This window comes from Styela clava, chromosome 2, assembly GCF_964204865.1.
Source record: "Styela clava chromosome 2, kaStyClav1.hap1.2, whole genome shotgun sequence".
Lineage (NCBI taxonomy): Eukaryota > Metazoa > Chordata > Ascidiacea > Stolidobranchia > Styelidae > Styela > Styela clava.
In genome coordinates this window covers 11,251,562-11,279,548 of record NC_135251.1, presented here as the reverse complement: position 1 = coordinate 11,279,548, position 27,987 = coordinate 11,251,562, and the positions used below count along the sequence as shown (strand labels likewise).

The window sequence follows — 27,987 nt, the reverse complement described above, 5'->3', positions numbered from 1 at the left end:
TTTAATTTATTCAAACGGTTTTTCATCTAGTGCATAAATAGCTAGTAATTGTAATTATAAGAAACTAAAGTAATTATACTTTATCGTTCTCTTCTACTGGGGAAGTTAGGCATAAAAAATAGATTGTTCTTGAGAAAAGCATAAATGCTATGAAGAACGCAATATGGATATTTATCCTGATAAGTTCATTATTTTCAGCTATTCAATCAGAAAGTCCAAAACGTGAGTTTATAAATATATTGTTGTTTTATTATAAAAAGATAAAATTGACTATTTGTATGTGATGTGGAAAATAAAAACTAACCAACCGGTCCTGAAATATTCTCAGAAACAGCTACTTTCCGAACATACAAACTTGAACTATTTGATCAAGGGAAGAAATGGTATGCAGCCAAAAAAGTTTGTACCGATAGACACAGCTGGCTGGTTGAAATTAAGGATCGTGAAACATACGAAGCCGTAAGAAATCTCACCAGGTATTTAATATAGAGAATATTTCCGAGAATAAGCAATTTCGTAAATTTCCGATGAACAATTTTAAGATCAATCTTCACACAACAGCAGGTATAATTACATTGGGCATATTTACTATTAAATATGTATTTTGAAAGAAATTTCACAATTTTTCAGAGAGAATATCTGGATTGGATTGAACTATCTACCGAATAATAAATGGCTTTGGAATGAAGAGGGTGAATTGAGATTTTCCAAATGGTACGAATAAGTATTTATTGATATCACATATATCGCAAGTGTGTTAGCAATCGCTTAATAGCTCAAGTGAAGGAAAAAATATATTGAAGTCGCGCATTTACTATGTGGTGAGCAAAGTCCAATTAATTACCACCATCGATGTTTCCCTTATCGTTTACGGTGATATTTCACAGAAACTAACAGGCAATAACTTCGACCGAATGTTTATCTATCAATGTTAGCACGACTTGCTTATCCACCACAGAAAGAAAAATAGGACCTCCTGAAAAATGCGCACCAAGATGGCACACAACCTGAACTCAGGTTATGTACCAGGTTAGGGTTCAGGTTGTGCGACATCTTGGTGCGCATACTTCAGAAGTACCAAAAAATAACTATATTATGATTAACGTCGGCTAACCATATTGCATCATTTGCGTCACTGAGCTTCATTAATATAAAATTGTGCAGAAATCGTTATACATTAAGTTAATTGAGCAATTACTTCAGACTGATGAACATGACTGGGGATTTTCTATTGATTATGCCCATTTGAACCTTACTACGGGATTCTTTGTATCTTATGGGTAATAACATTTCATTTCAAATAAATCTCTACAATTCACAACTTTTGCAGGGATAGTACAAGTCCAATACAATACAAAAAAATCAACAAAAACCAGTGTGTTCGTCAGTTTGCTTCAACAGGATTGTGGCGCAATCACGATTGCGAACCTGGATATAAATACGTTTGCCAGTCAGGTTGAATTGTATTTTGTAATATTAAAGTTCAATTTCCATTTCTAAATCAAGTCTGGGCTAAAAGTTTCAAATATTTGACGTATATCAAATACACTATATGATGCGACACTTATAAATAACTTAATTGGCAGTCTGAAGGACAGAAGTACCAACCAAAATAAAGCTACTCACAAAAATTAGAACAAAGAAGAACGGTGTTAATTTTTAAAAATGCTTTAGAATTTTAATTCAACTCATCCAATATTATAAATATTGTGTTATTCACGCAATTTAATAGTGATATTGGACTATTTAGATATGACCTTCATTAATAAAACATGCACTAACGAAATCTGCTCCAATCATGGGAACTGCATTATAGCAACCGAGAAAGACAGATACAGTTGCAATTGCAAGCCAGGATATTTTGGAACAAAGTGTGAGAGTGGTAAATATACTCTATTTCTCGTTGATTCATTCACTATAACACGTAATGGGTAAATTGTGCAAGATTGCCTCTTTTGAATGTGCTTCTCGTGATGAAATAATTGGGAATTATTATCATGATAAGGTTTTATATGAAAAGTGATTCGTTTATATCCAACAATTAGTTACACGTATTGCACATAGCATGTTGTACCTCTACATTCATAACCTTCAATATTATCTTACCAAACATTCAAGTGAGCAAGTTTTAATTTATTGGTAATATAAAGTACTGGACTATTCAAAAGTCGTCGTTCTTTGCATAGTTTTATTCTAAAAATACCTATAGTCAGGCGCTACTTTCAGAAAATACAATCGGTACAACGGTGTCTGACAGACACTTAAAATGAACTTTTATCGTGATAGATGACAACGACGAGTTGCGTTCTTCGAAAATAGATATAGGCGATTTCCGCTATACACCAATACTAGCAAAAAAATTCTGAATATTGCCCAATGTATACAGCGCCGAGATTCGAAGGTAATTGAAAGGTTGTCTTCTTCGCAAATTCGATACTACAAACTTAGAATTTTTTACCTCCACGAAAATGAGAATATATACTTATGCGTATATAACTTGGTTTGCAATCCCCAAATAATTAGATTATACAGTATGCAAATTTTTCTAAACGAGGCCATCTGCACAGTCTATGGCAGTGGTTCTCAAACTTATTAAGCCACGCCATCTATTTAAAATTTGACAAGTCTTGCGCTCAACCTCAAAAATACCTAGCTAACAATAAGTTACCAATAACATATGAAAGGTGAAAATATAATTATTCAAAAAAATGCGTTGGACATAATAATAAAGAAATTTATAAACAATAAAAAAATTTAAATATTAAAATCTAACAAATATTTTTATGTTTGATTAGCTTCACGACCCCTCAAAAATTGTCTGCCATAATTGGGCGCGCCCCGGCGTTTGAGAACCACTGCTCTAGGGAGGATATAACTTTTGTGAAAAATGTGCTATAGACTCCTGAAACTTTTGGATACAATCAAACATGAACAGAAGTTCAAGTGTGAAAATATTTTAAATTATTTAATTCATTTTTTAGAACTAGTTGAGAAATTTTGTGGGTATTGTTTTTTAGGTAACAACGTATAAAGTTACTACCTTGAAACCCTAATTTGTCGTAAACATACCTACTGCTTTTTATAACTTATTTCTCTTGTGACTATTAAAAGCAATTACTAATAAATATTTTATCACAATTTTCAGAATTGATGACGGTAACACCGCAGGATAGAACTTCCGAGACATTGCAAGGAAGCATTATTACAGTGATTTTGAATCTAACGTCTTACGATGGCAATGCAAAAATAACTATGAAAAATACTGGCGGTGAAGTTTTAAAAACAAATTCAACATCTACTATAACAAGCGGAAATATAATTGAAACATTGTATTTCGCTATAAACACATCGGGCATTATGGGCACTGGCATAGTATATTATTTCCGAGCTGAGAGTGTGAATGAAGAAGAATATTATTTCAGAACCAATATATCGGTCACTGTCAAAGGTTTGTATGATGGTGTAGTTCCGTTCTTAGATTATAACCTATTTCAGGGGTGGGCAACCTTTTCGGCTCGCCTGCCAAAAGTGGATAAATTTAACGACAAAATTCTTCCGCGTGCCGACCAAAATTAAACACATACCTTTGCTACTTTCAAAGCAAACATACACAATAATAAACCTTTTAAACATGTACTGACAGATTCACTATTCAGGAAAATATCAGTCCGACAAATAGACTTGATTACTTTTTTTTATTCTATATCATTCAGACCTTTGCTGCTGCATTAACGCTGATAGATATTTTATATTGGGTTTATATTTTCTAACTTTCAAATAAATACACGGACTACCGGTACTGGTTTCAATGAAATTCATAGCTGAGAACATAGATTCTCAAGCATATGTACATAAAAATATGTAGAATTGTAGAGTAATGCAGTTGCAAAGTTTTTAAGACACGGAAAATTTTCGGGAATGGCATTCCAATCGCTTATATTTTTTTCGAAATCAATTTATAACAGTAAGTTAGCAAGTTACTATAACCAACGTGGGCTGTTCAACTTTTAAATCAAGCAGAAATGACGAAAAAGGGTGGCACAGACGATCTATATTACGTAAGAGTGTAGCCAAATGAATGCTGAGCTTTTCTCGACAAAATTTCGAGAGAGCTCACTCATTTGTTACGTCATAATTTATGCTTTGTAGCCATATGTCATGAAAGGACAAAAAGAGTCCAAATAAATACCGGATTGTTAACAATCGATAACGAACAAAGGAACGCCTATTTTCATCAGATAATTGATAGTCTTAAAACTTTTTATCTAAAAGAGAATGATCTCGTTTCCTAGGCCTCGCTCGCGTGCCGAATAAATGGGCTCGCGTGCCAAGTTTGGCACGCGTGCCAGGGGTTGCCCACCCCTGACCTATTTCATAAACAATTACATTGCTTAATAACTAATAGAAATGAAAGAAACGACGTTGATAAAAAAACGATACTGTGAAAATGTACAAAATCTAATTCATGATAGTCTTCATAATATGAAAATAGCAAAAACAAAAAACGGCGATGTTCTCATCAATGCCAATTATTTTCTCATTTTTTTTTATCTGTAGCGTATGCATCGATAGTTCGCATTGAACCTCCAACGTTGGCGATACCCACCAAGCCGGGAAACAACACTGTGAAATGCTTTGCTATGGGCTATCCAAAGCCAGTTATAAATTGGTATGGAGGAAATGTTACGGTCAGCAACATGACAACACCTGGCATTTATCAGACTAACCATTCTGATCATGCAACATTACACGTCGTGAAACAAGATAAAACAAGTATTGGAGAATACGCATGCGTAGCTACTAATATTGTCAATGAGCATGTAACACACGCTGTTGCTAAAATTCAAATAACAGGTAAAGTACATCACGTAATAAAAAAACGTAATAAGATAATATTTCAAAATCCAATAATATTTGTTTGTTATCAGCTCAGTGGTACCACTACAATAAGTAGGGTTGAGCTAGAATAATTCTAAATTACATTTAAATTTTAGATCAGTGTACGCCGAAGCCGTGCAAAAACAATGGTCAGTGTATGCAAACAACGCATTTTCCATTCTTCAACTGTACGTGCCTGCCTCCGTACAACGGATCCCGATGTGAAAGTATGGTATTTATTGTACATAGTCAGTCTAAGTTTGCTTTCATTTCCATAAAGCTTTGCTTTCATTTCATGAACCTACTACTAGCATTATATCAAATTCAATGAAACATATATAGATGTATATCATTTCACAGATGCTCAAGAAATAGATTAAAAAGGTAAATGATACTATTGTTAAAATATAGCCATACAGCTACGTTATCTTATAAAAATCCCAAGGCACTATTCTATGAAGCAGCGAAACATTATTATCACAACTTTAAAATAGATCAAATCTTTAAGAGATATATTTCGAAATATTTTGCAGATGAGGTGTTCTTTGAAAATAGATCTTGCAAATATCACATCAATTACAATCACAAAATGAATTTTCTGACTGCAAATGAGAGTTGCGGGAAATTAGAAGGAATACTTGCAATACTAAAAGTGCAGGAAATTCAGAATTTCGTTAAAAATCAAGTACAAGCATTGTATAACAACGTTGGTCTCATTGAGCTGTGGATAGGCGGTCATAAAAACGAGCAAAAATGGATTTGGTTTGATGGGTCAAGTATCAATTCGGGTACTGACTCTAATTGGGCTACCGGGAGGCCTGGAAGCAATATTGCTTTAGCTCTTAGCTCCTGGAAGAGTATAAATGGGAATTTGAGTCGTACGTGGGACAAGTTGCACTGGTTCGATAAGACAAAAACAAGCAATATTGGCTATGTATGTGAAGTTGCAGGTATATGATCACAAAATATACTTCTAATCATTTGAAATTAATATTGCAAATTTATCAAATAATTTTTTATCGAAAAAGTATATCCACCAATACGGGTCCGTGGTATTTATTTGTTGAATTATTCGCAATTCAAAAATTGTTGTTGTGGGCTTGTGGTGATCGGTATACCATATCAAATATCAACATTTGGATGGGTTTGTTGAATGTATTTGCGTTTCATGCAATTATCTAAAACAACCAATTACGCTAAAATATGTACTATTTTCTCAGCAGAGGCCGAGTAAACATTCGGTTTAGAGTACCCGTGATATTTATAAGGGAACTTCGAGAAAATATAAATTGAACTGCGCGTGACACAAAATATTCGGTAATATTTACTTTATTACCAACTACTGAAATGAACAGTTTTTACCAGCCATGATAAGAAAACAGGCTTCGATATTTTCAATTTTTACAGTGAATGATCCATGTAAATCGGACCCTGAATGCCAAAATGGAGGAATGTGTATTTCTAAGGGGTGTCATAGAAAATGCATATGTAACGCCGGATATGATGGGGAACATTGTGACAATGGTACGTTTAAAAGCAATGTTTACTATGGAGCGATAACAACCTTTGCTTTAACATAGTTTCATCCTGGGCATTAATTTATAAATACGTAAGCTAGGTTATTCCAGCAGATGACGCCATTATAAATATGTCGCATGTCACTATGTACCTCTATTTTCATACAGTCAGCTTCTGGCAAACTATTCGGAAATGAAATCGGGGAAAAGCAAACTGCTAGGAAAAATAAATTTCTAAATATTATTCATTTCGTTTTCAACCATACTTCGTATTAAATTTACAGATAGAATTAATATCACGACAACTTCGCGCAAATATGTTACCGAAATAAACAGAAGAATTACAGTAACGCTCAATGTTGGCAGCAATCACGGACTAATCAAAATTGAATGCTTCGAAAATTTGAATTTTTCATATTCTTTCCAAACAAAACGTAATGTTTCAAAAAATGTTTCTATCACATTTGGTCCGTTTTCAAGTCAAAGTTTTCAAACAATTTACACATTCCGCGCAAGACCAGAAATTGATCCTGAAAGTTACTTCAGAGAGGAAAATATTACTGTCGTCGTCGAAGGTAATATATACATTTATATATAATTCGTCAAATGTTTATGTGGTGTTTTGTGTTTTACTATTATGATTATATTTTATGATGAATACAATGTTATTTAATGTGTGTTAAATTATGTTATACAATCACGTTTTTTTGGGGGGTACATACAAAGTCGATTTTGTTAAACTACTGACAGTCCATTATAACAAAATAGTCCTTTTGAACCGAGTATTCACAAATTTGCAGCGCCTGCACGAATTAAATATATGAGCTCATCCTCTGAGATAATTCCAAACTCGATGCAAAATATAACGTGTGAAGCAACGGGAGTTCCTCGACCCCAAATCAAATGGTATAAAGGCAATAAAGAAGTTTCTTCTGAAGTTAGTCAAACTGTGTTCCAATCAAACACGTCAACTATGGCCATACTCCACCTGAAAAACGCCTTGCGAAAAGATGCAGGAGTGTATGCATGCGTGGCAAGAAATGTTGTTGGTGGTCGTATGGAAATATATGAAAATACTTCTATTCTGAGAGGTAAGCATTTCTGCCGAAGGCAATTGATGCTGTTTTTATTTTAAATGACGAACCTGATTTATAAAATTATTTGCACTGTTTAAAATTATTTACATTGTATGGTTGATTTTATTCGAATTTTAATCGAATATTTTAACAGATATGACTCGAATATTTCTTAGTTTTCAACATCTGCATATTATTGCAAGCCTGAATATGTCATAGCTTTGAAGCATGTGTGAGGTTGATATCAAGAAAAAATACTACAAATTTGATGCATTTAATAAAAACTAGACTTTCGGGCTTCGTGAAAATATCAAAACACGAAAATTTTATATTCTTTTAACTAATCTTTGTATCTTTATATTTTCAGCCGAAATTCTATTGAAAGGTAATAATATAAGTGAAAACAACAACTTTGCAACAGCTATGTGTGCATTTGAGGGATATCCAATTCCTAAAATTCACTGGATGTTTTCTAAAAACGGAACAAATCTAGCGATTAAGCAAGAAGTCGGATCAATTTTTAAAACTTCTTCAACAAATTCGACGCAAGATGTTGCAATAAATACAAGCAAATTAGACATCGCACTCTTTGAATATTTGGGGATGACAAACATTTCCTGCTATGCCAGCAATTCGTTTGAAAACACGTCGACAGCAACAATGATTTTAAATCGTAGTAAGTTTTTCATCTTATTTGAAATAAGAAAACTACGTCATAATTATGTTTTAAATATTGGGGCAGCAGGAACGATATATAATATGGCTAAATTACAAAGAAAATGAATTTACGGGTTGGTACTAATGTTATAAACGAACATGTACCCAAAACGTTGGTAATATTACTTTGCACATATTAAATTACTCAAATTCGACAAGATTTGGAGCTCACTGTTTGTTACGACCATTTGAAAGCTTGTGCTACAATAAGTTCAATAGTATCTTACTTGTTGGGATTAAGTACTGCATCAATCTCTTGAAGATTGATTAGTATTATGCAATACGATATTAGGACAAACATACTTCGTGATATTGTGAGGTAAAAATGCCATGCATGAATTCCCTTCGCATAATCACTTCCTCACTGTTGAATATTATTAAAGACCTTGCTGTGGGATCAAATTCAACATACATTGTGATTGGCAACATGAGTGCGAGGGCAAATTATACAACAGCAAAATATCATTGCTCATATAAAGGAGGAAGTCTGGCAAAAATCAATAATAACGAAACCCAATTACAAATAGAATCATTAGCAGACTACAGAAAAACTCCAGTGAGCCGTGAGTCGAAAATATACACTTTTTCAAATTCGTAAAACTTTAGATCTAATCCAAGTCTCGTGGAGATGTTAATAGATCAAATATCTTTAATGTTCACATTAACCACTTAAATAAATACAGATCATCTCAGCGTTGTCATATTTGAGAATTGGTTCTTTTTAGAGAATTGTCGTTATACGTTTAGTAAAAAACGTTACAGTTATCACCTGTGCATAAATCTCCAAAGATGCAACGACAATATACTACTGAAAATGTTGTCACCTATGGAGTATACCCGATATTAAATTTTTATATTTAAATTTATAAGCTAAATATTTGAATAATATTCTCATGTGTTCAGTATTTATCGGGGCGAACCGGAGCAGAAATGATGGAGTTTGGAGATGGATAGATGGGGAGATTATGTTCAACGAAGGTCGCAATGAGAGGTATTTAATTTTCACGGTATAGCTAACTATTTCGTTCCATTTTTGGATTGTTTACTTTTAACTTTATGTTAAGCTGGGACACCAATTCAAATAACTCTAATGACAACTTTGAGGCCTGGGCCGAAGGTCAATCAAACAAACAGAATACTAACTGCGTAACAATGAGGCATCCCAGCTGGAAATGGTATGCAACAAATTGCTCGGAATCTAACGGATTCGTTTGCCAACGAGGCGGTAAGATACGTGATATTTGGTCGGCTGTTTTATATTAAAAATTAAAGTCATATTTTATATGTTCTCGTAATCAGTAATTGGAAAACCTACACAGATGACAACTATTGTGGAGCAATGCAGTGCAAACATAACAGTGTCATGGCGTCCAGCAATAGAAGCTGTGGGGATCAAGCACACGTACGGCTAAAAATAAAATACTTTATTCGGTGACTCTGTTCAATTTATTTTTGGCCAGTGATTATGACAGATCAGATTAGGTGATGTACAACATCAACATCTAAACAATGATAATACTATGTAGTACAACATTGAATAGCCTACCATATGAAAAATCTGTAGGACTAGTATCAGAATAAACAGTTGAAAATGTAACCTATTTTCAGTGCATCGATACCAAAACCACGCATGATAACATACATTCTATTCATAACATTATAGCTTGGAGCTGATAAAAGATGATGCAGACAGGATAAAGGCGGTTGGTCCGGAAATTTTAATACCAACAAATTCAGATAATATTTACAGACGACTATCAAATCTAGAACATTCTACAGTATATCAAGTGAAGGTAAATCAGTATAAACTTCAATAATTTAAATATTATTTATTGAAAAAACTTTATCATTATTAAAAAATACTTATTATTGAAAATACTTTTATACTATGTAATGTTCATCATACCCCAGAATATATTCTAACAATTATACCCGAATCCTACCTCACAAGACAAAATAGTTGATCCAATATTCCAATTACAAAATATGTCATCGCAACCATCAATTTAAGCTGAATGGGCGTTATCCAAAACGATGAAATTCACCGACTACTGCAAATGATTACCATCAGCCAGTGTAAGCTTACAGCACATACATTTTCATTGCAACTAACAACTACGCATATCTTTAGGTGAATATTCAATGAAATATAAAACAATCACGTATTTTGATTAAATATAATTCAGGTTAGGTAAAATGCGCCCGCCATTTACAGTTTCCGGTATCTGATTATTTCGGGTTTACGATTTATCAAATATATTTCAGATCACCGTCTGTCCAGATATATGTACCCACCCTTTAGTGACAACTAGAACTGTGCGAACGGATGCGACCCTTCCTTATCCAGTAAATCAGTTACGTGTTAATATGTTGAAAAACTCCAAAATGTGTCACCTTTCGTGGAAAGCAAACAATAACGACGGAATTACGGGATTCAAGGTATAATCGAATGAACGATGCATATAAAAAGCACAACAAGTTGTCATCAAATAAGCTTTATTTAACTGCTACAATCTTTTTACAGATGATCTCTGAATATATTAAAAATAGTTTTATGCTATATTCACATGTTTAACCTTTTGGCAGATTACATCGCAAGCTAAGATAGCCCAAGTCGCATCAACGACGTACGCCCAGTGGTCAATGACTGAAGAGTTCGACACATCAAGCGATGACTTTTCAAAAATTATTACAGTTGGATTAAACATGAACTACACATTCACTGTGCGTGCTAAAACATGCGCCGGCTTGGGTCAACCCGTAGTTATAGAAAATGGCTGTGTCACGGAACAAGGGCGTAAGTTCGATGGGACATATTTCCTTTGGAATAATTTATAATAAATTATTGTCATGAATTTCTGCTTCACAGCTAGACTGCGACATAAAATCACTATTTATATTGTATTCAGCTCCAGCATCAATACTACCTCCGACAATACAAATTCCTTCGAATGGATTAGCAGAGGTTAGCATACCTGCGCCAGATGAATCCCACGGTCCAATTACGTAAGAACTAATTTTATTTATTCGAATTTCCATGTATGTACTCGTGTTTAAAGGTGGCGAGGTTCGACGCACTTAGCATATTGCCTCAAGTGTGGATGATATGTTATTTAGGGGCTCCCGAAGTATGCAAACCAAGATGGCGGACATCGGAATGTAATATGTGTACTAGGTTAGGGTTAGGCCATAATTTTAGGTATAAATACTACGGGAGGCTCTTGGCTAGTCTTCGAACTGATAATAGGACTAAAATAAGGAAAATTGGAAAATAATTATCGCCTAACCCTAACCTGTTATCCATGTTACGTTCCGATGTCCGCCATCTTGGTTCGCATACTTCGGGAGCACCGTTATTTAAGTCATATTTTCAAATTGGAATAAACAGTAGTACAACGCCATGTCGCGCCTGCGGTACTGGAGGGCGAATAAATTGACTTGACTTGTAAATTTTCAATAAATGGTCATGAAGTTTGGCGTCATAACAATATAAACCATTCTAACCAACGACTTTGTGGTCAGGTATATCTCAAAAATTACCTTTTTCAGTTTTAGTAACATTTAAAGCTTACAGTTAGAGAGTATACTGAATCTAAATTTTATTTTATTCTGTATTTCAGCTGCTTTTACATCATTCTTACTTACAAGCCAGATGCCAACCACACAAATTTGGATTACAGACATGAACAATTGTTGGTCGCGATGGAGAAAGCTAAATCGAAGAAATTAATGAACAACGATGCTTATATCGCAATTGCTATTACAAGGTATTTTCTAGTCATTCTACTTAAAAATTCAGTTTTTGAAAATTTATATTAGCGACCGCTAGATACCAAATTTACCGAAAAAAAAATGTAATATTCATTCGCGATCGGTCATTCTACGCCATTTTAAATGAAACGCGTTTTAAAAAACAAATGTTAAAACATCTTCCAAAACATGACACTGTTATATATATAACAAATGAGTCTAAAATGTGTAATTTGATTGGATCCATTTAAAATATAGGTCTGATGTAGCAAGCAAGATAGATAAAAACGAAACATTCACTCGAAAATTGGGAGATGAATCAAAGAGTTCGTGCAACTTGAGTTTTCCTTCTGATTTGAAGAGGGTAAAGCGTTCGGACAGCAATATACGATTCGTTGAAGGAAATAATCGAAATCTGGAGAACGAAGCCACATTCGGGTTTGCTTTGCATTAGAATTTTGTGTATTCCCGAGTTAATAGAGTAGAGATCATAGCCTAAAGGCCGAAATCTCGTTTCATAATCTAGTACTAAGTGTGTCCAGTGACGCAAGGTGTAGGTTACTAATTTCTACATAGATATTCGTCACGCCAAATGGTACAAAATTATGTTTTTTGTTTCAGTGTACAGATCGTAACAACCACTTATGGAGAGAACGGACAGACTTATTTTAAAACAAGCAATACCACTTTATTTTACAAAAAAGCGCCAACGGACCCCGAGCAACCAGGTATCCTGATTTAAGAATAATGGTTAGATAATACAAGTTATTTCAACAGCTTCCGGGAAAATGAGCTCATTACTTATTACATAGTACATTCATTTCCATTTATTTGGAAGATGGACTGAAATACCTGAAGGGCAACTTTCATACATGTAATACCATTGCCCTTATGCCACCTATCAAACAGAAATAGGTACACTGTATATAGTGTTACACGAACACAACTAGCATGTGCAGGAAAATTTGTTCCTGTTTAAGAAAGTAGAAGCTAAATTAAAGTTCTTTAGATGTACTTAGCAATAATGTACATGGTAATTGGTTTATTTTATTTAGGTGGAAACTCTTACGTTGCGGCAATCGTTGTGGCGATTATTGCTGTAATTTGTCTCGCTGCAATCGTCGGAATTCTTTTCAAAAAGTATGTTTACCACTTGTTATACAGATTAAAAATAAAGAACACATATTGTTATATCACTATTTTGACATTTATTATATGATGTTGATATTTTTCAGTAAAGATTATCATATTGTAGCAAATTTTTGATAAACCATTAAACTGCGATGATTAGTAGTACAAAAATAATATGCCTTCTAACAAATTTAGCTGAAAATGGAACATGCATGTCAGATCATACACTGTGACATTGCCTAAATGTACGGGTGGACTATATTTTAGATAAAAGAATATTTATAAATTATTATATAAATACTTCCATATTCAATTTGTTGTGACTTAGTGCAATAACAAAACACGCGAATGTGGTTGCTGTAGGTCGGGTAAAAAAAATATTATTATGGCGCACGCAGGATGTCAACAACAATTGAAACAATCTAATCAATTTTGGGAAACGATCTGCAGTAAAGTCGCAAACAGTAGCAAGATATCAGCAAGCAAAAATATTAGCATGATCAGAATTTAAAATGGATCGAACCTTGATTTGCGGTAAATCATTGAAGGCACCTGATATGCGTCGTTTACATAGCTTCGGCATATATCAGAGTAGTCGTTTAATAAATATACTGCAAACAAATACAACATACAACCAGTGGTGGGATTCAATTATTTTATCAGCCGGTTCTATCACAAAAGCCATATTTTTCACCCGGTTCTGTTACAAAAGGTCATTGAGAGTTACAAGTAATGCTAACCGGTTCGCTGATCTCATAAAATTCCATGAGACGGTTCTATAGAACCGGTGCGAACCGACTGAATCCCACTACTGCATACAACCCTGAATAACGTCCACAAAGCTTCAACATCAATACTTCGTTAAAATGAGAAGCTTGAGTGCTACTTTAAAAAAGTATCCGCATGGTGATGGAATTGATTTTTCATATTAGTGATTCATTACAACTTTCACAGGAAAAGAGACACGTTGAAAAAAGCATCGTTTGATATAGGCATGCAACAACTTGGAGAGAGGACGGGTATATACGCATGAATTTCAGATTCTTTTATACGAAACACTCAAATGTATATTGGACCCAGCAACCTAATCCAATTCTTACCTTGGCCACGCCTTTGAATAAGCCATAAATATGTAACATGTTGCCATATAATGAAAAGATTCATATTTCCAGACCACGCCTATGCAAATTTTGCTATGGACGAAACCGAACCTAGATCAGCCACCAGTATACCAATGGATCAATTGCTCATTATTTACAACTCCATGAAAGCAAAAGATAGTCAAAAGTTTAGAGACGAATTTGAGGTATCTAGTTGCTGATTAATTTAAAGCTAAATATTTTGTTTGGTTCAATTGATGGACTTCTTATTAAAAATACCATGTTTACTATAATATTCAAGAAATAAACTCTAAAATTTATCAGGCCACATATGGATATAATTTATCGTTTGAATGCCTGGTTTAGTAAATGTGAAGCAATCAACAATTGTCAAAATAAGTTTAGTAATAACTAGAATTACCTACCTATATTGAAAATTTGGGAAAATCCGTGCGCAGTTTAAATGCATAAAAAAACGAGTCTCGGAAGTTAGCTCAAATATTTTTTGTTGATATTACAGGCTTTAAAAGAAGAAGCTAAAGCAATTGAATACTCCACGGAAATCGCCTCTGCCTCCGCATTAAAAATGAAAAATAGATACAAGAATATACTTCCGTGTACGTTAGGCATAACATTATGTGTTACCGGTGTTCGCAGCTGGCTGTTTGTTTTGTTATTCAAAACCATAAACAATGTTTTTCATAATTCTAATTAACATTACCAATAGTAATAATTTATAGTAAATATAAAGTTATATCTGCTCGTTTTTAGGGCCGTCAGAAATTGGTCAAATCGATTAACATTGTCTATCAATTCCGTGATAAACACACACACTAATTACATATAACTGACTCGGTTCCATTACATTTGAACCCACGTACATTTGAACCCATGACAATTGCACCTGTATGGTATTGCACCGATGAAATTTTTTTTGTTTCACGGATAGTTAAACCCATACTAACCCTAACCCATGGGTTTTAGCACCCGCATATAGATTGAACCCGTGGATATACACATGGGTTCAAATGTACGTGGGTTCAAATGTACGGTCACCAACTGACTCACATGACAAGTCACCTTGTATCAATTGCATGATAACGAATTATAAAAACAAATTTCCGAAAACATGTATTATATTCTATTCCACATATTTGTCCCCGTCAGAACTAAAATACTTGGTAAATTCAAATACAATTAATTTGCAGGCGATACTTCAAGAGTGATTCTTAGAGGTGAGGGTGATGCAACCTACATCAACGCAAGCTATATTAAGGTAGATTGGAATTAACTAATTTTGTCTGCAAGTGGAAAATTGAAGTTGTTTCCCGCTAGTAACGCCAAATAACCAATCATTTATATTTATACCAAAGTCTAGACCAGCTACGAAAATTATTTCAATGATAACTTTGGTCATTCACTAGGCCCAATTCATTTTTTTGGAATAAGTTCCAAAATTAATTCCAATCTTTTAGTATAGAAATATAAGCAAATCCGTTATGTGTTAAAATCAAATTTTTTAGCTATAGGCTATTCATTTTAGCTATCCAAAGCTATCTTTAAAACTATAATAATTTGGAAGTGTAGTGATAAAAATTTGAAACAGTGGTTTATTGCGAATCCAGGGTTACAAGAAAAATCAAAAGTTCATTGCATCTCAAGGACCTTTACCAAACACAGCTAATGATTTCTGGAGAATGGTGACAGAAAAGAACGTCTCAGTTATTGTAATGCTGACAAATTGCATCGAGGGTGGAAGAGTAAGTTTGCATTTGCATTACATTTTCCACATGATACAATAAATATTACTGATATCGCATTTCAAAGGTAAAATACTTAGAACTCATGTATACCAATATGCGACATTCTTATTGTGATTATTAGATCTCCGCTCTATGCTAAGTCGTTCTGATTGTCTGTCCATGTATCTGGCTGAGCCGATTTGATTGAACATTTCTCACGTGGGTTATTCTGTCTCCCTGGTAATGCGCGTTTCTCCTAAAGTCCAAATTGATATTTCGTTTCCATGGCAGCAGCGGAAAAACATGCCGATCGTAAGAAATTTTCCTTTATTCATAATTTTTCGTTATTTCTTCGTCAACCTGCAAGTCGAGTATTAAAATTCCGAGAATGCTACCCTCCGAGGAAGAAAATTCTCCGTCGTCCGTCTTGTTAGTCCATAAACTGAGAAAGCTTTGGGAATTTAAGTAAAAATGTTTCAATTATTAGCCACAGGATTACCTCCGAACAAAAATAACTACCAGATGCACAGGGCTCAAAATGAACATGCACTTTCGGTACAATTTTCTCTTGCAGATTCCCTGCATTGGCGGAGATCCATACTGGGCGCCTTATCGGCTTCAAATCAAAATGAAATTAATACCAAAAGGTTAAACCAGATTTCATCTTTTTAGGCAAAATGTGAAAAATACTGGCCCGATCAAGGAGTAACAAGGATGTACGGTGATGTCAAACTGGAAAACAAAAACGAAGCAACTTATGGAAGTTTCGTAGTTCGTACATTCGCTCTCACTACGGAAAGTAATGTATGTTCGATTGCATTTCGAATCGAAAGGGCATAAGTTACCCATATTAAATATTTATTGATTGACCTTAGCTCGTAGATAAAAATACTGAAAAAAATATCTAAATTTGGGTTAACGAACAATATATTAAAATGTTCTCTGCAGGAGGAAAAACCCGTCTATCAATATCATTTCATCCGGTGGCCTGATCACGGAGTACCGGTAACAACAACAAATTTGATCAAATTTTATAACTCAGTGATGTCGCAGCACGCTAAAACCAACAAAAACTCGCCTATTATTTGTCACTGCAGGTTGGTGCATAAATATTGGATTGAAATGTGGGTGCTAAAGGGATGATTTTATTCGATATTTATACTGTATCTGATAATATACGCAAAATGAATAGTCTTGATAGTGTTTCCGTTTGTAACTACCTTTTTTAACGTCATTTTTAAAAAATTTGAATTATTATTTTATGAAAAAGTGCTGGGGCTGGACGTACAGGCGCGTTTATCGCATATGACTATACACTGGAAGAAGCCGAAGCAAAGAACTCCATTGATGTCTACGCATGCGTTCTAAAAATGCGGGAATATCGCGTGCAGTTTGTTCAGACCTGTGTAAGTTTTGAGCCGTTTAATATTCGTGCAATCAAATTAGATCTTTTCACAAAAATATCATTTCAATTTGTGCAAAATTAAAATTAACCCTTTTTCATATCGTATCAAATTTCCACATTCAGGATACGTAATTCAATACAAATCTGAGCAAAACTAGTTGCAAGTAATGCTATTATCAGTAACAAAATGCATTTTCATTATTGTGCCCTTTGTTAACCAGGATCAGTACATTCTCGTTCACAAACTACTTTTGGAATGGTATTTGATGAAAGAAACAGATATTGATCAAGATTCCGTGTCAAAGGTTATGGAAAAGTGAGAGTTAAAATTATGCCTCGATCTTTCATGTTGTACATTCTATTTTTTAAAAACGATTATATTAATTTAAAGGTTTATGCGGTGTATATTGTAAATTCTGAAACCTCGCTCTTTGAATTTTTCTCAAAATCCACTTATGTGTACCAGATAAACAAAAATTAATTTTGTTTACTATTTCGTATTTCGAATAAAAAAAATTAGGACCGTACCTAGGCATAAAGCAGCTGATTAAATCATGCCATTTCCTACTTAGTAAACCAGAAATCGTTGAAAGGTTGGAGAAAGAGTTCAAAAACCTCTCGTTGGTCGGCCCAATAAATCAGACCAAACATGGCGACACGTCTAGGAATCGTGCGATGAACAGATGCAAAGAGATTGTGCCATGTGAGTGCCAGCTATATATATAGTTAAAGTGGTCAAAGTCTTCTCCAAAATCTGAAGTTAATGCAACGACTAATCATTGTCAAATTTTGTTCACAATTTGATGCAAACTTTTATTTACCAAAATTCAACATGTTTTGACATAATCAGTTGTGTTTTAATAAGAAAACACGAAAAACGAGAGTTCTCAAAATACCGCAAACTGAAGACCAGTCATGGCAATGTTATTAAAGTCAACAAATTCATTTTGCCGATACTAGGCTCTGGGTCCCAAGAAAGGTACCAAGACGTCGTCTCATCAAATTTACCTGAAGTTTCATACAATCGTTATTTTTCTATACCACAAACCTACAGAGAGAAGTGCAGACATGTCTGTTTTATTAAACGTTGGGTGTAATGAAATATAGATTGAAGTGAAAATAAAAGATTGTTATTTTTATTTTATGTTATTAGATGAACGAAATCGTGTCATCATACTCAAGCAAGTGAACGAAATTGATGTGCCTTATATAAACGCATCTGTAATCGAGGTTCGTTAAACACATAGTCTGATTATTGGTTGGTAGGTTTAAATGAAAACGGTATATATGATTATATGGATAAAATAATTTAGCTAGCCAACCGAATACAGTTCAATAGTTTGCATTTTGCCTGCAGAACTCTTTAGAATAATAATTTTTTGTGTGGACTGAATCAACTAAATCGTAATTAGTTTAAAATTATTTTTGACATTAACCGATAATAATACTGTTATCCATAAGCTTTCACTTGTTTTCAGACGTATGATACCACAAGAATGTTTGCTACGCAAGGACCAATGAAATCATCCATCGAATATTTTTGGAGATGTATTATTGATAATAGTATTAATACTATCATAATGCTGACGAAGTGCACAAATGATAAAAAGGTATTATTGATTTATCTGCTACTATAATATTTCATAAAATGCGAGAAGAGAAGCATTTGCGTCAATTTACCACTTCAACACAATAACAAAACATTCGCTAAAAAAGATAAATTTTATTAATGTTTTTACTACTTTGACTCTCATTTAAAGGGTAATGTCAGTAGAGATTAAATAAATAACTAAACAACTGCTGAATGAAATCATGGACTGTTAACAGCACGTCGTGATATTCTCACGAAATGTATATATATATCAATAATGACCTTCCTAGTAACATGTAAATTATTGCGATTATTCAATTATAGGAACAATGCGCACAGTACTGGCCCGAATCAAGTGAGGATGATATAACGATAAGGAATATGACGATCAGTCTCAAACAAGAATTCGTAGGCGACATAATTGAAAGAGAGATGAATATTTCACGTGAAACATATTCACGGGTAATTAGCCAAATGCTATGTTATGAAAATATTTTAGTTGCCAGTTACATATTGTCTAAATCTACTGCCCGATTTAACACCTCCATTAATTCGCATCGATAGAATGATTGTTTCTTTATACTATTTTTGTTGTAGCAATTTTATATATATATATATATATATATATATATAAAATAAGCAATGGTTGTCGAATGGACGTTAAAACTTTCCGTATTACCTTCCTTAGACATTTGTATCGTGTCGTATAATATTATAAATTAAATCTTAAAGTAAAGAATGGGATGTATCTAAAAAAAAATTTGACCTTTGGATTAATATTTATGGGCCAAACCTAAATATTCAACCAGAAGAATAAAGATTTATAGCATAAGAACAAATCAAATAGTAAATCTATTTTCTAAGTAAATGAAATGACCACTGAACACCGCGTGAAATAATATATATGTGCTATATCTAATATTTATTATCGTAACATTAGTCCAGAGTCATTTGTGTGTATCCGTTTTAAAAATAGGTTCTTATCTTCAAATGCCGTGTCGTATTAAAAAATAAATTGTGTTATGCTCATCTATTTTTATTTTTAAAAAAGTAAACATTAGGCATAAAAATGACAACAATCTTTGATTTTAAACCAAACATCACTCTATGCAACTATTTTGCTATTAAACAACGCTAGACAGTTTTACATAAGCGGAATTTCCAATGAACATATTAGTATTGAACATGACGAATCTGACGATTATTGAATATTTTGAATTATCATAGATAAAAAAGTATTATTCCTGATTTTTTTAAATGCTACGGTGGCATGCCCAAAATGAGATACTAGTTAACTAAATATGTATTATATCAGCTTAATTAACACATCTTGTTGAAGTCCAATGCAAAATATCTCCTGTATGACTTAAGCAACCGAAACAGTACTATTCAAAAAGAGGAAGCAGATTGACTTTTACAAGACGTTTCTTGCCTGATAAATTATTTAAAATCCTAAACATCTGGATAGCCATCGCATAACGTAAAATATGCAAAATAAATTACCGATAAAACTCAACATTCTGATTTAGGTTAATTATTATATGAATTACATGACTCAATTTAACACCACTGTGCGACCTTCCACCCATCGACATAAGTTTCTCACGTATGGACAATGCGTTACCCGACAATGCGTCCATACGATCATGGTACGATACTTCGCCTCATTTCTGACTTTGAGTACTTTTATTTTGGTACTGCGCCAGTAACCCTGGCCCCCCACCCAGGAGGGCTAAAACAGTATTTAAAAAAATGATTACAAATGAGTATTACGCTTAAACTGATTGTTGCGGATTAACAACTATTCCTTATCGTCGATTTACTCAATTTAAAAAAAGTACATATGAGCGCGGTACCTCTTATCACCTTGAGCTATTTACTTCGCGTTGATTACTGAAGGCCTAATAAATGTGATACTATTCATCAAAATTAGCAATACATTGTGTGTCGTGTCATATTTCATGAAAGTATAGCAATACCCGTACGTTTGCTTAAAAAATTATATGGATCCATAGAAAAACCTAACTAATCCCTATCTTCGTTTTACTCTATTTACTGATATCGCATATGTGTGCGGTACTATACACCGCCAATGGGTATATTATACTCAGTGTTCTGTCATATTCCTTAAAAGTATAACCGTGGCCGCCGTATGATTGTTTAAAGTTAGTCTGTATAAACGTCATATACACAATTATTCTTATCGTCGTTTCACTCAATTAACTGAATACTTATGCGAGCGTGGTACTAAACACCGCAATTTGGTATATACTCAGTGTTCTGTCATATTCCCTAAAAGTCCATATGATTGTTGAAGATCATCCGTATTTGTGTAATGTCTCACTATTCCTTATCGTCGCCTTATTCATATTATGGAATGTCAATGTGCGTGTGGTACTGTGTTGTATCACATTTCATTAAAGTGTATCAATGGCCGCACTCATGCTTTCTTGTGATTAGTTTGTGAAGTATACACATAATTATTCCCCAAGTAAGTAAAGCGGTGGCCGCGCGTATGTTTGCTTGAGATTATTCCTTATTTGTGTAATACCTTCTTATTTCTTATCGTCGCATTACTCAGTTTATGAAAGTCAACGTAAGTGTGGTACTATTAATTATCATTAGATATATAATATACTCTGCCTTGTGCCATGGTGCCACACGTTTGCTCGCTTGAGATTTGTCTTTCTGTTATACGTAACTATCCCTTATTATTATTTTACTCCATTTATTAAAGCCCCATGCGGTACCTTTATTCAGCATTGGCCGTGTGTGTGCACAAAATTAGTCTGTATTGGGTTGATGCTATTTCAGATTCATGTTTTATCCAATTTATTGAAGGTACGTTTGAGTGTGGTACTAAGCCTGTATTCCCCATCATAAGCAATACACTCTGTAATGTGTCATATTTCATGAAAGTACAGCAGCGGCTGTGTGTATACTTTCTTGAGATTATTCCTTACTTTGGTACATAACTATTTCCTATCGTCGCTTTATTCTTTCTATAGAAGGCCATACGATTGTGGTACTAAACACTTAGTATCGTATCATATTGCATTAATGTATAGCAGTGGTCGGTAGTATGCTTCCATGAGCCACTGGCGTTTGAGTTGATGTTTATTTTGACCAGACAGCTGTCATTATTGTCGGAGCTCGGCAACGTTCATTTGCAGTAGCAATCACATCATTGTGACAAAACAATGACATAGTTAGGCGGCAGTTACGAAAAAGTATGTAAAAATTGTTATGCACCACGCGCATTATCAGTACTAGCACTAGCCTATACTAATAAACTACATTATACCCTAATCAGTGGCGTAGCCAGCCCAAAATTTTGGGATGGGGGCTAAATTTGAAAATTTTAGAAATTATATTGGGTTTAAGACACCCCTTCTTCAAGCGCGAAACAACAACAGTTTATCAATAAGCAATCTGAATCAACAACTCAGCTGGCTTTTTGTGAATACAAAATCCATTTTAATAAACAACTTTTTATTATGTTACCCGAAGCACAGAACATGACAGTCTTGACAATGGAAGTCAATATTCGTCTGTTTTCTTTTGTTTGCGTTTTTCGCAGCTATAGTTGATTCTCGGTGGTAATTTGTGTCTAGGTGGGCTACAGCCTTTTCCATAAATTTTTTGTAGTCAATGCATGGTCTCGTAACAAAAGCAGTGTTCCGGAGAGTTCCATGCTTCTTGCATGACGATGCATATCTTACACAAACCGCCCCCATCACAGAGTTGGGTGTAAACTAACCAACTGCAAAATCTGTCATCGTCAAGCCATTTTTTGAGAAATTTACGACGACTTTGTCTAACGGTATCCAAAATCGTCACGTTTTTCGGACCATCCGAAGTTAGATGCCCTGTATCTCTTGTAGTCAATGCATGGTCTCGTAACAAAAGCAGTGTCCCGGAGAGTTCCATGCTTCTTGCATGACGATGCATATCTTACACAAACCACCCCCATCACAGAGTTGGGTGTAAACTAACCAACTGCAAAATCTGTCATCGTCAAGCCATTTTTTGAGAAATTTATGACGACTTTGTCTAACGGTATCCAAAATCGTCACGTTTTTCGGACCATCCGAAGTTAGATGCCTGTACCTCTCCGCATCGGTAAGCTGCGTATGTTTCTTAAGAATAAATCCAAGATCGTTTGTTTTTCCTTCTTCGAATATTAGTTTATCTTCGGGAATAGAAGTGATAGACGTAACTGACTCAACCGGTGCATCCACAGCCTGAGTAGCGCTTATTGACGTTTTTGAGGAAAGCGACTCTTTATTCCGCTGAAAAAAAACTATCGATTTCGCCTGTTTAAATTTAGCCATCGAAGTAATTTGGTCATCAAAATCCAAGCGTTTAAAAACCGGTGAGAACAAACCAGAGACTGACCGAAAGCTAACGAAACAGTCTTTGTCTTTCCCAAACTGCTAATAAGAGCGAACGGCCAAGTCTTTGTGACGTAACAATGACAACCAGAAAGCGTGACGAGACAAGATTGCCACAAAACTGGTGGTTTAAGAATGGAATTCTCGAAAATTTTTGGGAGGGGGCATGCCCCAAAGGCTACGCCTATGACCCTAATCATAAGTGTTAGGCCACTAACCACTGATAAGAACAAACAGGGTCCTGTCTGGATTTACAGATTTGTCAGTATCCTTTTTATAATAATCTAAGACGAGTGACCAGGCAAACAATATCCGTTTAGACTTTAGTTAGATAGAGTGAAGTAACAATGCTGATACTGTATATAGGACATAGTTAAGTCTGTAACCTAATTGGTGTACTGAGATAGTATGTTATCAATTGTCAACCCCAGAACAGCAAATGAAGGATAAGACACCAATATAAATACGCATATTCGTAGTTATTTGTCAAAGTAGAAAAAACGTCGGTTCAAAATTGACAGATTAATCTAATGTTATCCTAATATCATAGTTCTGATTCTGACAGATTTACTGGCTATTTGATTTGAAATAAAAAACATATATATTTGAACTAGAATCGCACTTTGCTTTCATAACTTTAGTCAAAATAATGTGTCATTTAAACAAAATATAACTCACGTAATTCATTCTTCAGAAAATTGTACAGTATCAGTACACCGGATGGAAAGCTGACAAATCACCATGTGATATTTCTTCCGTTCTTGAACTTGTTAACAAAATGCACGAAAATCTTGCACAATCAGATGCAAGTGCAGCGCTGGTTCACTGCAGGTAATTGATTGATGACATCTCATACCATCGTCCCACAAACCTAACAGCAGGTTGTGCTCTGCGTGCAACTTCCTAAAGTTGTAAAATGAGTTGCCAGATCGCAGAAGGTCAAATATGGAACAATGTTAGTATGTGAATGCCAAAATAAATCATTTTTCATTGATGACAAGAAACTGCAAAAACCAGCAACTAAGATTTATTTTGAAATAATAAAATCCAAAATGTCTATTACTTTTCATGCTGCCAAATTTCAAGCACAGAATCGTTTTATTTGAGGTAATTTGAACTTTGGCTATCGAGATATATCGAAGCCACACCGATAGCAGACAACGAGAATCGGCGAAAAATGGCAACGGCAAGATATATATATAACTTGAAGTGTTTGGTCTCTTTATTGGCCACTTCTGGAATATTTTCATACGGTGACGCTATTCAGTTAAAAGTATTTAAAAAATGTATATTAATTTTATTCCAAAGTTAGGTCACATTTTCTAATACTCTAACGTAAGTTGCCAATTGAGATAAATAAACTACAGAAGAGTGTGTCTGTACCTCTACAACAGATGTACCACCAAAGATAATATTCCTTACATCGTTATTACAGCGATGGGGCCGGCCGTACTGGTGTGTTCTGTGCAATTGTCAACCTTATTGCAAGAGTCAAGAACGAAAACAAGATTGACGTGTTTCGGGCGGTGAAAGATTTGAGGGACTGTAGACCCGGCATGGTTCAGACCTTGGTAAGTTACTATTTTATCTGTGACACGAAGTTTTGTAAATATATGTACAGGATTCAAATAATATGATTTCTAATAGGATAATAAAATTTACTTTTTTCTAATTTTACCAGTCATTCCACAATGTTTAACATCTCACGAATTTGTTGAATCTACATGAATTATGCCCATTTGTGCTACGTGTGGTTTATTATAAAATTAGTTTGTTTTGGTGTAATCGGGCGTTACAACCACCCAACGACTTATCGTCGTTTCAAGCAATTTCCAAACGCCCCATCTGCTAATCGATACTCACGAAGTATTTGTACCAGGTTAGGGCTAGGCCATAATTTTATTTCGATTTTACTCATTTTAGTTCTATAACAAGTTCGGAGACTGTCTGTGTTAGCCATGTGAATATACCCCCCTTGCCCACAGGCTCCAGTCCCTTTACATAACTTGATGTAAAATAGGCGACAAAATTAGTTATCTTCATATTGGTAGACACACTTCTGGAGGGCTCGTTTAGCTATTAGATTTTCAATATAATATTATGTTATTTGTTATATATATTTTTGCATCGAAGAGCAATTATTTTCCTTTCTGATTCAGAAACAATATAATTTCTGCTACGAAGCCATCTCTTCTTTTCTGACAACGTCCAACCTTTATTGCGACATCAACGACAAAGAAGAAGAAAGTGAGGACCCTGAATTACATCCATATTCTGACATCGATATTAATGAAGTAGCAGAAGCATCCACGGACAAAAAGAAATAGCATAGCATTTTCTAAATGCAAATTTATATATCAATAACATTGAACTATGTATATATACTAGTATGTGTAATAGTTTTTACGGTTATATATGTCTATTGGCAGTTGAGATGGCGGGATTGATGACGCAAAAAATTTTCCCAATATGATTCATTTTTCCACGGTAACACAACTCCCAAATATAAGTCGAAGTAGCATAATATAATGATCTCGCAAAAACCTCATTGAAAATAAATTCAATTTTAAAATACCAGAAATAAAATCTTTCCGTTGCGCTATAATCTATGACTGAAAACTCATATTTCTGGCAAATATGATACATTGTGTCAATAAAGTTACTTTATTGAAAACTTATCCTTTGACTACATGTATGAACGTATTGAAATTAGGAATAAAGAATTGGAACTTTCAAATATACATAAGAAAACTTCTCAGAGAACAAACATAACTAATATGAATTATCGATATATATTACTGATTTTTTCTTTTTACGTTTTTTACTTATTGAGTTGCAACTACACTCAAATACATATATATTTACTTTATCACGATGCAAGTTTTATCAGCAAGTTCAGTATGTAAAGGCGTACTTTTTAAATGTTTGTTTTCAATGTTTCAATATTGTTTCAATTATGCACAACTATATATATTCAGTCACAAGATATATATATATATCCGTGACAGAATGCATTTTAATTTTGTTTCTATTATTTGGTATAAGATAAAATATATGCAATAAAACCGGACTCAAAATATACAAATCGAATGCAATTAGTACGTATTTATAAAAATCTCGGAAATAGAAATAAAAAACTGTTGATGGAAGTTTATGCAAACCAATGTCATGAAACATCAGCTGAAATGATATTACTGGTATATGCCACACTGATACAGCAATGTCAATATGAGATGATAGGTCGGATAAAAAAAAATATAATAGCGTTGCGTAGGCCTATGAAAAATGATGACAATAATACAGTACTAGGAGTAAAAAAAACATATGAGTAATATTAATAAGGAAGTCTTGAAACATGTTCTGAACTTTTCTAACTGTTATGCGAAGGGAAGAATTTTTATTTCCGACTATAATTTAAATTTCAGTGGCTGACTACTTTATTTGCTCTCAAATCAACTATGACTAAAAGCAATTTTTATTTCTTGGAGAGCTACCAAAAAAAATACTAATTATCATAGCGCAGACGTCTGTTGACTTTGACCCTGTGAAACAGGCAGATGTTGGAAATAAACAAACGAGCAGTAAACTGTGCCTTTAACGTATTTAAAGGACCATAAGGCGTACTTTAAAACGTGCGCCTCATGAGGCGATGCACCTAATGTATGGATCATTTACTGCTTTATTGCCCATACTAAAATCCAGTGGCGTTATTGCTTTAAAAACAGTTCCGTCTTATATGTAGCCTTTATGTATGAATAAAAATTCAATCTAGGTGATTTGATAGTGCACGTTATAATCATTGTTTGCAAAAAAACACATTGACTGGATGATTAGGAGGCCTCAGTCTTATAAGTTAAATTGGCTCATTGGCTAAAAAAGTAGTTTGTCATCCAAATTTTACTAGAGCTTTCAAATTTCTGTTAATTGCTTCTGAATATTAGTGCTAAACGCCAATGCTTATAACCTTGTTAAAAAGGTGTGCATCACGATTTCACAAAATTTCGAAAGTACATTTCAAGTTTGTTTGCCACTGCCTTCATTTGGTTCATAATCAGTATTTTAGTCTGTGTTTACATAAGTTTTTATATAAAATATTGCGCGCCTTATCTGTCATTACGTCTATCGGCACTTGTTATTGCCCCAATCGCCAAAAATTAAGTCGATAAAAAGCAACATGGAACTATCAATCGAGATAAAAATAAATTAATTTATGAGCATGGTGCTTTGTTAATACACTATACTGCTCTCTGTGGATTTTACAATTTATTGGATAATCATTTGATTCATATTCAGGTAGTTGCGCTGTGGAGGATTAAATGATATGCAACATCTTATTGATCTATTAATTATTGAGTTGAGTATTGAGTATTATTAAACTGGAGCTATGGATCGTTTTGTTATAGAGTAATGTTGTAGTTAATATTCTCATTCACCAATGGACCAATTGCTTCGAAATTTTTAGTGGTTAAAGATTGTATTTTTTACTGAAAATCTGTTACTTTTATTTATTTTTAAAAAAAATTTGTGAGATCTGATATTTCGTCTAAAATGCGCTGCATAATTTTCACTCAGGGAAACATGTTTTTATGATATCGTAATGCCTGTCTTCCACTTTTTATGACATCGTATCATTGGTCTGTTGTGACAGATTGCATACCCGTACTACGACGTTTTAAACTTTGTGTC

General features: G+C 34.1%; 1 protein-coding gene across 1 annotated transcript; it reads left to right on the top strand.

The window, feature by feature from the left end:
* The first annotated feature begins 35 nt into the window (after positions 1 to 35).
* On the top strand, positions 36 to 27,656 carry LOC120335592 (uncharacterized). Its single transcript, XM_078110058.1, has 41 exons — positions 36 to 222; positions 329 to 476; positions 631 to 714; positions 1,331 to 1,455; positions 1,751 to 1,882; positions 3,146 to 3,448; positions 4,558 to 4,854; positions 4,995 to 5,105; positions 5,412 to 5,828; positions 6,286 to 6,402; positions 6,680 to 6,970; positions 7,196 to 7,486; positions 7,839 to 8,147; positions 8,572 to 8,751; positions 9,092 to 9,179; positions 9,253 to 9,413; positions 9,488 to 9,590; positions 9,852 to 9,981; positions 10,454 to 10,627; positions 10,775 to 10,985; positions 11,098 to 11,194; positions 11,809 to 11,955; positions 12,197 to 12,376; positions 12,560 to 12,666; positions 12,994 to 13,078; positions 14,024 to 14,088; positions 14,242 to 14,375; positions 14,690 to 14,786; positions 15,378 to 15,445; positions 15,795 to 15,929; positions 16,584 to 16,715; positions 16,860 to 17,008; positions 17,182 to 17,317; positions 17,538 to 17,632; positions 17,889 to 18,019; positions 18,470 to 18,546; positions 18,795 to 18,926; positions 19,232 to 19,369; positions 23,996 to 24,132; positions 24,737 to 24,872; positions 25,461 to 27,656. The coding sequence occupies exons 1-41, from the start codon at positions 150 to 152 to the stop codon at positions 25,626 to 25,628; spliced, it is 6,291 nt and encodes a 2,096-aa protein (XP_077966184.1). The 5' UTR covers positions 36 to 149; the 3' UTR covers positions 25,629 to 27,656.
* The last annotated feature ends 331 nt before the right edge of the window (positions 27,657 to 27,987 follow it).